Source organism: Nematostella vectensis, chromosome 4 (genome assembly GCF_932526225.1).
Source record: "Nematostella vectensis chromosome 4, jaNemVect1.1, whole genome shotgun sequence".
NCBI lineage: Eukaryota > Metazoa > Cnidaria > Anthozoa > Actiniaria > Edwardsiidae > Nematostella > Nematostella vectensis.
In genome coordinates, this window is record NC_064037.1 from 11,630,516 (window position 1) to 11,643,004 (window position 12,489).

General features: G+C 40.9%; 1 protein-coding gene across 3 annotated transcripts; it reads left to right on the plus strand.

The window, feature by feature from the left end:
* The first annotated feature begins 1,132 nt into the window (after positions 1-1,132).
* On the plus strand, positions 1,133-12,441 carry LOC5516625 (ATP-binding cassette sub-family C member 4). 3 transcript variants are annotated; one of them, XM_048726771.1, is made up of 10 exons: positions 1,133-1,463; positions 2,156-2,317; positions 3,670-4,020; positions 4,578-4,957; positions 5,527-7,391; positions 7,744-8,314; positions 8,450-8,586; positions 9,469-9,995; positions 10,607-10,801; positions 12,003-12,441. In XM_048726771.1, exons 1-10 carry the CDS (start codon positions 1,407-1,409, stop codon positions 12,210-12,212), a joined length of 4,455 nt encoding a protein of 1,484 aa, XP_048582728.1. In that variant the 5' UTR covers positions 1,133-1,406; the 3' UTR covers positions 12,213-12,441. The 3 variants fall into 3 exon arrangements, with proteins under 3 accessions (XP_048582728.1, XP_048582729.1, XP_032242341.2); XM_048726772.1 differs by having other exon boundaries at positions 3,670-3,984; XM_032386450.2 differs by having other exon boundaries at positions 1,385-1,621.
* Positions 12,442-12,489: the final 48 nt, after the last annotated feature.

Below are 12,489 nucleotides of genomic sequence, written 5' to 3' on the forward strand. Positions count from 1 at the left end.
GGGAATAAAGCCAGGGGCAAAAGAAAAATGGTGATATTATTTGCATAACGAGGGGAAAAATCAAATGTTTACTATTTTCATTTTTATGTACGTAGTTTTATATATGTGATGAGGATGCCACGCATCCTCATCACGCGACGACTGAAGTCCTATTTCAGATCGAGGATGACAGAAGATCGTGTAGTAATATTCCCAAAGTCTGACGCATTGAAGCCAATTTCAAACCCAAAAGCGGGAGCTATGAAATCTTCACGGGGATGCGGGATAAGGGGCCACGCCCTCATCTAGCTTCTGAACGCTTTGACTGCAAGTTGTTAAAATCCTGCGTACGCCCGTGAAAGCTCAAGTTTATGCTATTTTCTAGCAAGTCCATGATTTAATGCTGTCAAAAAGCAATGGATTCCAGCGAAGACGAAATCGTGCGGCCGCTTAAAAGGTTCAGTAAAGATGAGGAAGAAGTAGCTTTGTCGCAAGCTGCACCCGCGTCGACAAGATACAAGAAGAAGTGGTGTGTCAACATGTTTAAAAATTGGCGTTCTAACCGAGTGAACAAAATAACCGCAAAGGAGTCAACAATCTTCAATATAAGACTATCCGATCTTGAAAGCGTCGACAGCGCATGGGAATCCATATCGGCTCCTCCCCTTAATTTCTGGATCGCAAAATTCATTCAAGAAGTTGCAGATAAACAAGGTATTTATTCATTTATTTCATTTTGTACCACTTTGTGTTGCTCGATTAAACTTGAATCAGCGATTTGGGTTACGGTAGCGCTCTAAAACAGCACCGTTATTACATGGCATTTAAAAACACAGAACATTAAAGCGAAGTTAAGTTGCAATGCTAATTGGAAATTAATTTGTTTTCATTTTTTGGGTAACCGATACCTCGCTCCAACTTTATACCAGATCTTGGCTGGTCTTATGATGCACCCAATGGCTCTATAAACATAAGTGGTAGCTGCAATATTACTATTATTTACTTCTAGTTGTAGGTTCTATAACCTACCTATTGTAACTTGATCAATGATTAAGGTGAGGACGAAATAAAGTGCTGTTTGTGAGTAGTGAATTAAGTCCGAGGACTGGAACAAAATTAATTCAGTCCCTGGACTGAATTAATTTTGTTCCAGTCCTAGTACTTCACCCCCAGCTCTTCCCTGCTAAATTCAATACCCTCCCCGTCTTTTAGACACTGGACTAGACCAGATTTCAAGTATCATCATGTGACCAAATTTAAGTAATTTGGTTGGCTGGCGTCCTGCTAATTAATTAATGAGGATGAGAATTTTACTTGGCCACCTTAGTTACAGGTTGCAAACGTGCACCAATCTTCCAGCGCCTTCGCATTGATCAAGACCCGAGAATGCTTCCTTCATCATTGCGTGTCGGAATGTGACGTAAAGCATGACAGCTTACTCTGCCAAAGGCAGCAGTCATCCAGAAATAAAGCCTGCGTTGAAGGTAAAGTTCGGCTGCCGGGGTAAAGTTCGGCTGTCAACTCAGGCTACCAAGCGACCACCAATCAAACCAATTGTTCAGGTCTTAGAAAGTTGTTACGGTTGCCCTCAAAAAAACAGATATCTTTAAGTTGTGGAGCAAGGAAGTTAAAGTAATAAAAGGTAATTATTGAACTGAAATTTGCTTCGCTTTTATTAATACGTGAAGACGCATTAAAGACGCACTATTATACATTGAATAGGAAAACGATTTGAAAAAGTGTAAAGATAAATATTTGTTCGCGTTGCAATTGAATCTGCAAATAAAACTATTAATGCCTGCAGCTAAAGGCTAAAAGAAGTTACAAATGTATTTCAAAAATTACAATACTACACAATACCTCATCTTTTTTTCTACAGGTTAAGGTTACCTTATCAACTCTTTCTTTTGATTGCTTTGATCGATTTGTCTGAGAATATATACGTTTTTAAACCTCTAAGAAATCATTGCAAATTGAAGTCATTAGAATAATAGCCTAGATTTAGGTGCTAGGGCTTGGAAAAAACAAAGGGACTATAACCTAGGAAATTACAGCGTATTAGAATTGTTATTACTATATTATCAATTATCATTATTATGATGATGGGTGCAACACATTAATCTACATTTTCTTTACACTGACATAAGTTTTTAAATCTTTTCTTTCGCTGATATAGATGCCCCAAGTGCTAAGCATTCCATCGTGGATACGTGAGTCCACTGCGTTTTTATTCTTCACGTGGATGAATAAAACCCTTAATGTTGGCAACACACGCAGACTCAAGGAAGAAGACTTGATTCCTTTACAAGAAAAAGACCGGACAGAACCCTTGTTACAGGTAACCGGATAGGATAATAAAATGAAATGGTTATTTTATCTATAGACTCGCTTGAATACGCGCACCTCAAAATAATTAGCAAAATTTGAATAGTCCTCAAAATTCACTCATGCAGCACCTCAAAGCAATTAGCAAAATTTGAAAAGTCCTCAAAATTTACTCACACATCACCTCAAAACAATGAGCAAAATTTGAATAGTCCTCAAAATTTACTCACACAACACCTCAAAACAACTAGCAAAATTTGAATAGTCCTCAAAATTCACACATGCAGCACCTCAAAACAAATTAGCAAAATTTGAAAAGTCCTCAAAATCTACTCACACATCACCTCAAAACAATGAGCAAAATTTGAAAAGTCCTCAAAATTTACTCTCACAACACCTCGAAACAACTAGCAATATTGAATAGTCCTCGAAATCTACTCACACAACACCTCAAAACAATTAGCAAATTGTCCTTGAAATTTACACACACACACACAATAAAATTGATGCGTAACGCGAACAATGTAAAGATGTTACAAAAATACATTATCAGATTATTAAAATTTATTATTCACTTTGTATAATGCTACAAACAACCAAAACAATATAAAAACTTGGTCCGTGTAGCTGTGGACCATGCTAACTCAAAAGGCACATATCAATCTAAACACGCACAGACCAAATAACTAAATAATTTACTAAAATACTCTTTTTGGACTTGCGCACAAAAAAATACAAAATGCCCAAATAGTCGTGTTCGTGAACCAAAAGAATGAATACAATACAAAAAAAACTGGAATTTGACTCTGCCTTCAGGGCCCTGAAGAATTTGACTCTTCTTCAGGGCCCTGAAAGCTCCTGAAGAAGTCTTATTAAAGTCGAAACTTTGGCAGCGTCGAATTCCAGTTTTTGGTGTATTGGACTTGCGCACGATACAGTAAAAGAGCGGAGATGGGAATGAAAGTACAGAATTTGCTCATATTACGTGATCACATTTAATAAGCCTAGCAGAGTTACAGAAACAGCTATGGAATTTACAATGCAAGCCACGAGACTGCCGTGCAATGTTACGGATGGATTGAGTAAATGACAATTTCAAGGTTTACAAGCCCCGCTGGCCTGTTCACAGCTTTTTCAAAAATAACAATTAAATTTACAGAAAGAAAACTCTATGTGACAATAACGAAATTGACAAGGACGTTTCAAAATATAAATATTATAGAATTTTATGCTCTTGAATAATACAATAAACTCTAACACCATATTCAATTTACCATCCTAATCTCTATGGTACGCCCCTTTTTGACAGAACTCGAAGCTCAAGGTTATTTATGCTGTTTCTTTCTTTTCTTTCTTATTCCACAGTTGCTGGATGATAACTGGTCAGTGGAGCTGCAAATAGCTGGCGAAGAATCAAGGCGACCAAGGCTATGGCGAGCGTTGCTTCAAATGTTTTCAAAGCGTTACTGTATACTTGTGATCGGCTTGAAGCTCCTAGCGTCCTTAGCGGGGCTGCTGCTTGCCATACTGGTGTGGTTCTTCTTGAGATCATTGTCGATGACATCCCACATGGATCAGACTTCAGCTGGGCTATACGTCATGGGTATCACTACCGTCTCGCTGGTTAAAGTGTTCGCGTCACATCACTCTGATTATCAGTCGCTACTGCAAGGCATGCGTGTAAGAGTAGCAATCACTGGAGTCATCTACAAGCGAGTAAGGGAGAAATGTATAAAGGGGCGGGACTTATTAACGAGGTTATGACACAAAATACTTCGACCAAAATAGAATTAAATGAATAGATTTTTCTTAAACAGAGCGATGTATGTTCGAACTAAATGTGTTTTGATGAGAGAACCCGAGAGTAGCTTGTATTTTTATCCGTAAGTTAAACAACTTGATGCGTAGGCGAACCGACTCTTTATTCATGGGCGCGAATACTTTTATAGACATGGGCGATAAAACGACGTGGGCGTCGTATTATCGAGGCCAGCGTCGACGTAAACAACCTCCTCTCTTTCTCTTAATTCACCCTTGAAATAGAAAACAAGAGTTGTATATTAATTATTTACTTTTTAAGTCCAAAATGAGGAAGAGTAAATAGCCACCCCAGCCATTGAAAATTCCCTGAATTTCCCCCTGAAGTAAACATCATGACATCGCAGATTTCATCCTCTAGTGAGGTAGGTGCTTAACGCGAGGTTATTAAGGGGATTCAGAGATTTATTGAGTGATTTATAATTTTATCACGTTACCTTGAACTTCAATTTCAGTTGCTGTACTTGAGTCGAGCAGGTATAGCGAGCATCAGTACTGGGAGCACAATAAACCTAGCCTCCAACGACTCCTTGCGCCTGGAGCGTGCTGTCCTCACAACCGTCTATGGTATCGCGGCTCTCTTCGAGATATCCGTAGCTTTGGTCTTACTAGTGGTCCTTATTGGCTGGCAGGCGTTGTCCGGGGTTTTATTTTACTTTATCGTGGCCGTGTACATCTCAGCTATGGCTGGTCAGCTATCAAAGCTAAACTCGAAGTCTTGTGCGCTTGCGGATGAGCGGCTCGGGGTTATTGGTGAAGTAATCGCAGGAATTCGTACAGTGAAGATGTTAGCACTCGAGTGGTTCTACCGGGATAAGGTGAACATGCTTAGAAGGTAAAGATATATGTATGCTGATGGTGTGTGTACCATAACATTGTTCTTAGAAGGTAAAGTTATATGCATGTTGATGGCAGCACTATAACATTGTGCATAAAAGGTAAAGATATGTTGATATAGTATGTTGATAGTGATACTATAAACTGTGATTTCTCCCAGACTTCTCTCCCCCTCTGATATTTCTTTTTCTTCTGCTTTTGCTTCCTTTCCTCCCTTTTCCATACATATTTCCGACTTGCTTTAGTTATGCCTTCCCGTGCTTGCTTGCTTCTGTCCGCCCTTTCTTTTCCTTCCTTTTTCCTTCCCTCTTTCTATCCAAGTTACCTACCTACTTTGCTAACACCCTTCATTATCCATTCGTCCCTTATTCTTTCCTTCCTTATATCCCCCCTTTCTCTTCCTTCCCCTCACAACCTTTCTTTCTGTTTCCCAACACTCTCCCTCCCTCGCCTTTTCTCCTCTTTCTGTTACCTTCATGTCCTAACAGTGTATATGTTTTTGCAATAAGTTTATGTCGCAGTAGCTGAGCCTACCTCATAATGCACATTTCTTGGCGTTTATTCCAGGAAAGAGATGCGTTACATTCGTATAAAGAGTCTGGTACTGTCGAGTTTTTCCGCTCTTTACTTCACCTCCACATCAATCGCCACTTTAATATCAATCTCCTCACTCCTCTACGCGGACGTGCCCCTATCCGTCTTTAAGATCTTCACGCTAGTCATGACCTTGAACATTATGCGTTTTTCCGTCACCGTGTGCCTCACGGAATGTCTTCGAGGTTTGGCGGACGCTAAGGTAGCAGTTCAACGAATTGAACGATTTCTGGTCACCACGAACGATAAACCAATCGGTACCCAGACACCGAGGTTTAGGAAGAGAAGTTTAACAAGGTGGATCTCACCCAACAAAACTTGCACTCTTCATAATAACTTATTCAAACGTAACAAGAATCCGTACTTTTATATGGGGAACAAAAGAATTAATGATGAGCCAGTACTTTTAAAAATGCGTCTAAATCATAACCCACAAAAAAAAGACAGAACTGCGATGGTCGATATAAGGGATGTATCAGCTTGTTGGGCACACCAATGTGAAGACGATGATGTTACACTGACGGGTATCAAGCTAAAAGCTGTTGGTGATGATTTAGTGATAATAACTGGCCCAGTAGGAGGAGGGAAGTCATCCCTTCTGTTATCGATACTCGGTGAAATTCCTCTTATATCAGGGTCTATTTCAGTGCGGGGACGGATAGCATACGTCCCACAAATCCCATGGATATCCTCAGGAACTATACGCGAGAACATCACTTTTGGTAAACAAATGGAGGAGGAGAGGTATAACAAAGTATTGGAGGTTTGTAGCTTGGTTAGCGATCTTAGTCTCTTTCCTAGAGGTGACCTTACTGTGATTGGAGAACGTGGTGCTAGCTTAAGTGGTGGTCAGCAGTCTCGTGTTAGTTTGGCACGCGCAGTGTATGCCGACGTTGAAATCTATCTGCTGGATGACCCTTTCAGCTCACTTGACTCGAAGGTTGGACAGGATATTTTCAATGAGTGCATCCAGCGGGCACTTTCCAACAAGCTCAAAATCTTAGTAACACATCAAATTAAATATTTCAATTTCGCGGACTGTGTTATCTTCCTCAGTCGTGGAAAAATAGGTCAAGACATCTCTCAGCGCGAGGATGAGTTGAACTCAGCCATAATTGGAAAGAGGAACGACAACGATACTGAAGGTGATTCGCATGCTGCAAAAGATGACAAAAAAGATTACGTGATTGCTAGCGATAGCGGAATATCTGAGCCATCACCTCACAGTGGCTCTTACCATGAACCGTGCATATTTAATAATACTGATGCTAGAAACAATCAGGATATCATGAATAGTGGTGGACAAAGGATCAACGCGCACAAAGTTGATATCCACCATGAAAAGAGTAGAATCCAAAGTTATGACAACGAATGTTTTATCTTAGATGAACAAAAAGACAATCTGGTAAATACTTCTCTGACTTCTATCAACATTTCCAGTGACGTCCAATTGAAGGAATCAAATTTGACATCATCAAACGAAGGCGAATGGGTACTACGGGTACAAAATAACGATTGTTTACGCTATAAAACAAGGAATACAAAACACAGCGACGCACAGGCTTCTCCTAACAAGAAGATGTCAAATTGCTTTCCTGAGATTGGAAGAGGCGAAAGAGCGTCTAAGATTCTTCTCCAGCTTCACCGTGCCTCCGGCAGGGAGCGAAACGATTCGTTTATTGAGCTTGGAGATGGCCCCATTAAGCAGGATCTGGCGGAAGACGACGAAGATTACCAATGCGGCTCCGTTGGATGGAGGGTGTACTGGTCGTACTTCCGCGCAGGCCTGCCTACGTCTGCTATTGTAGCACTTCTACTATATTTCCTTCTCGCTCAAGGTGAGTGCTAACGGCGGAAGTCACCTTATCACAGCCTCTTATGAGACGCTCTTGTAGTGAAATACCTAGAGGCAGTAGGAAAGGGGACAAACGTTGCAGGTATTTCGGGAATACATGGTAAAGGAATAGATAGCTATATATATATATATATATATATATATATATATATATATATATATATATATATATATATATATATATATATATATATATATATATATACTCCTTAAAGCCAAAGCAAGGAAAACTAACCACGCGCTAATAGAAGATGCGCAAATGATGTTTAAACAAAATATGACCTAATTTATGATCATGTCTTCACAATTCATATTGATGGCCTTTTAATTTTCAGTCTCCCTTATTGGTCCAAACTGGTGGCTTTCACGTCTATCCAGCATGCAACGCACAGAGCAGAGAAGCAGCCTTACCCTCGGCATCTATGGTACTATTGTCGGATGTACAGTCCTCTTCATAAGTACCCGTGCCTTTCTCTTCTTCCATGCAGCTCTGAACTCGTCGTGCAATCTTCACGACACAATGGTAATGGCTATCATCAAGTCCCCCGCCCTGTTCTTCGACACAAACCCAATTGGTCGGATACTCAACCGATTGTCTCGTGATATTGCGTGTATGGACGACCTTCTACCAAATCACGTCTACCGCTCGTTTTCTTTGTGCTTGTTCTCGCTGTCCGCCCTGATTCTTCCTGCGGGCACTAACGTTTGGTTGACCTTAGCTGTTGTACCGCTAATTGGTATCTATGTCTATCTTGGGAGGTACTTTTTGCGCTCCTCACGAGAACTTAAGAGGCTTGAGTCAGTGAGATGCAGCCCTGTGTATTCGCATATTGCTGAAACAATTGACGGCATTGAAGTGGTACGCGCTTCAAACATGCAACGCGTGTACCTGGAAAAGCTTATCAGGTAAAATAAAACAACTGCTTTTTGTTGGATCCGTCACAACGTGGTTTCCGCTAGGTGGGAGATGAGTACACGTTGCAACCGTCTTCCCTGTGTTTTCATTGATAGAATGGCTAAAGCATTATCTACATTTTCTAGATACCAAGATCTTAACACACAGGCTTCATTCCTTGTCCTTTCGTCCGCACGGTGGATGGCCCTGAGACTCGACCTTCTCACCGTTTTATCTATAGCAATGGTCGCTACTGGGGCGCTTCTTGCAAGTCAAGACGCAGGTAAGCTGAGATGGGAATACATGCTTATCCCAGCCTGCATTGCTCCTTGGGTAGCAAGGATCTTATCCAGCTTGAATAGCTAGTAAGTCCTTATTCCTACATTTCTCATCTCTTGGGTAGCAAGATCTTATCCAACTTGAACAAGCTTGCAAGTCCTTATTCCTGCATTGCTCATCTCCTTGGGTAGCAAGATCTTATCCAGCTTGAACAAGCTTGCAAGTCCTTATTCCTGCATTGCTCATCTCCTTGGGTAGCAAGATCTTATCCAGCTTGAACAAGCTTGTAAGTCCTTATTCCTGCATTGCTCATCTCCCTGGGTAGCAAGACCTTATCCAGCTTGAATAAGCTTGTAAGTCCTTATTCCTGCATTGCTCATCTCCTTGGGTAGCAAGATCTTATCCAGCTTGAATAAGCTTGTAAGTCCTTATTCCTGTATTGCTCATCTCCTTGGGTAGCAAGATCTTATCCAGCTTGAATAAGCTAGTCAGTCGTTATTCCAGCATTGCTAGGGGCAAATTTTGTAGCTGATAGAATCCATCATTTGACAAATGGGTTTCACTTCCACTTACTGCATTGTCCAGGATTTGCTGAGAAGGGGTGCATAAGGCTGATTTAGACATCACGATTAGTCGTACGCGACTCGTTCGCAGCACCTCTACAACTTAAGCGTAAAGTGTAAATCAGCCTTCGACGTTTGGCTACGAAAATCGTAGTGTGTAATTCAGGGTTTAAGACATGTCGTAAGCAGGTCGCATGAATAAATCCGTGCTGTCTAAAACAGCCTTTAAAGTATCTGGGAAAAAGTATATGGGAAAATGATAATATTAGACGATCCTCCATTAAGATGTAGTTGACAGTTGAAATAATTATTTGCTTTTCCAGCCCTGGCTGGACTGTCCCTGACTTTTGCCATGGAATCACTGGATGCAACGCAATTCGGCGTACGTCAGTGCTCTGAAGTTGAAAACGACATGACCTCTACCGAGAGAGTCCTCTCTTACACTAATCTACCACCCGAACCAGGCTACAGCAGAACGATACGGCCGCACGAGGACTGGCCCGAGCAAGGCGCCCTGTCGTTGCGTGACGTTTGTTTAGCTTACACCCCAAACAGCCCTTGCGTGTTGCGTGACATCACACTTGACGTCAGACCGGGAGAGAGAGTGGGAATTGTTGGTAAGACGGGTGCAGGGAAATCGTCAGTGTTTGCCGCTTTGTTTCGCATGCCTGACCCCACAGGGGAGGTGTGGGTGGACGGCGTAGAGCTCGCAAGTGTCGAGATACGCACGGTACGCAAGGCATTAGCAGTGATTACCCAGAATCCCGTGCTTTTCAGCGGAAGCCTTAGAGAGAATTTGGATCCTAATCATCGCTACGAGGACCAGGAGATCTGGACAGTGTTAAAAGAGGTATAAAGGATTAAGTTTTCTTCCGATATTTTACTTGTTCTAACTATGTTCTTCAATAGCGGATTTCAGGGGGGGGGGGATGGAAAACGTCAGTAAAAACGGCAAACGTAGGTTGGCAAATGGCAGCTTGACGCCCGAGTGTTATCATTGGTCTGATAATATTCTGCCGAATGCGGGAAAATGAGGATAAATTATACCATAATCCATTAAAGACCATCAGCATATGGCTTTGGGGTCGCTAAAAATTATTTACACCTTTATTCTTACAAGTTATTAGTACCCATAAGAACTTATCGACTTTTCGGTCGTAGAACTGACCTCTGATATTCATAAAAATGTAGGAAGAAACCCCAGGAAAGCCTCTACACTATCTGCTGGTTTGTTTCGGTCCTTAGTATGCCTTGACAATTGAATTAAACATGTAAACATGCCACTCATTTGTAACCGGAAGAAGGCAGGTACTGGCCTGTCGGAATATCGTTAAAAAAAAATATGCGTTGTCGACTTTTTCTTTGAAAGTTCTTATTCGCCATCGCTATTGCAATGGCATTAAAAAATGGCTTACATGCTTGTTAATGAGTTAATTAATATCCTTCACCTTGTTATTACAGGTACAACTTTACAGCTTTGTACAGAGGCTGCCCGACGCTCTGCTTTACCAAGTAGGGGAGGGAGGGACAAATTTTAGTGTCGGTCAACGGCAGCTCCTGTGTCTTGCACGCGCACTTCTGCAGAAATGCAAGATCCTAGTGCTGGACGAAGCGACTGCTAATGTGGACTACAGGACAGATAGACTGATACAAGAGGTAATGTGCCTAAGAAAGCATAACGTCTTCTAAACTTCCGCTGTTTTAGCATCGGTTGTTCAATATAGAATGAAACAAGGAAAATGAGAGGCTGTCTTCACTATAAGAATGTCATTAGATGGTTTACACCCCCCCCCCCCCCCTCCGGGGGGGTTGGGGGTGGGGTTTACTCCCTATATCAATTGAACGGGGATCATCATCTAATCTTTTAGGGTGTAAATTTGGAATCTTTGGTATCTTTAAGGGGTGTAAAAGAGAATGCTTAGATTTTTTTTTAACTTCGGTTTCTTTTAGAGTGCCATCGCTCATCTAACTTAGCTCAGCAAAAAGCGTTAAACGTGTTCGGTATTTTAGAAAAATAACCGGCCCAGCGAAAAAATCACACAACCCACGGAACGATAATTGATAGCGTGCTTAACAATGACAGGGGCTCCTAACAATGATCTGCTTTTTCGACCTCGAGAAATATAACACGTTCCAGTTCCACATGATTATCAGCGTTGTTATGATGTAATGGAGTGCTGAATGACTATGCATATGCAAATCCAGAACCAGAAGAATCTGATGAATTTCTTCCATTAGAGTCAGTTTTAAATAAACGTTTTTATTATTTTTTATTATTAACGTTTGTTTGAGGTATCTTTAAGGGGGCAAATTAATGCCATTTAAGTATCTTTTAGGGTTAAAATATAACCAGACCACGCCCACTTTAGTATCTTTTAGGTTTGTTTTCAAAAAAATCCCGACGGTGATCCCTGTCTGTTTGATATCGGAGTACCCCGCCCCCACCCCAGGGTCTACACCATATTCCCATACCACAGGGTAACGTGAAACAATGCATGTGCAGATGAAGAACATATGCACAATAACGTACCTGTCAATTGGACTAGTCCCAAGCATTATACCTTTTAGAACAGGTTTTCCTGTGGATTATAAGAGTTGTGACGTCACAAAAAACCATCTTTCCGGGAGAGCTTGTCCCAGACTTCATGCTGTCTCACGGTTCATTGACAGGAAACCCAGCCAGAATGCCTAGGACTATGCTACATATGTTAATATGGCATTACTGCTTGTAGGATTTAGACACAAAGCTAAATCACATGGCAAATAAAATAATCTCTTATAAAGCCAGTGCCTGTTTCTTATCAACAAACTGATATTAAATCATTAATACCAATCAAACTTATGCCTTGTTTTTCAGGTGATTCAACTTAAATTTTCTGGTTGCACTGTCCTCACAATAGCCCATAGACTCAGTACCATTACTGACTATGACAGAATCGTTGTCATTGATAACCATCAAGTGGCCGAGGTTGGAACTCCTATGGAGCTCGTTAGGAAGAATAAAGGTCTGTTTGCATGTATGATGAAAAATAGCACCCATGAGAACATGGGGATAAGTGAGAGTTGAGAACTAAGGACAGATACTTGAACTTAAGACATCATGTGACTCAGGTTGGAGTCCCTAAACAAGAACTTGAAAAAAAGAAGGGGTACATAAACTACAAAAATGTACATTTTAAAATGTATTTCTTTTTCCACCAAAAATAGTATGCCAAAATATATACATTTAGAAGACATTGAAGGGATCAATTGCAAATATATGTACAGTAAAAATAAAGCTTTCTTTTACAAATGTGTTTTTTGGCTCTGTGTTATTTTTCTAGGGAAACTTTTAGACTAATAAT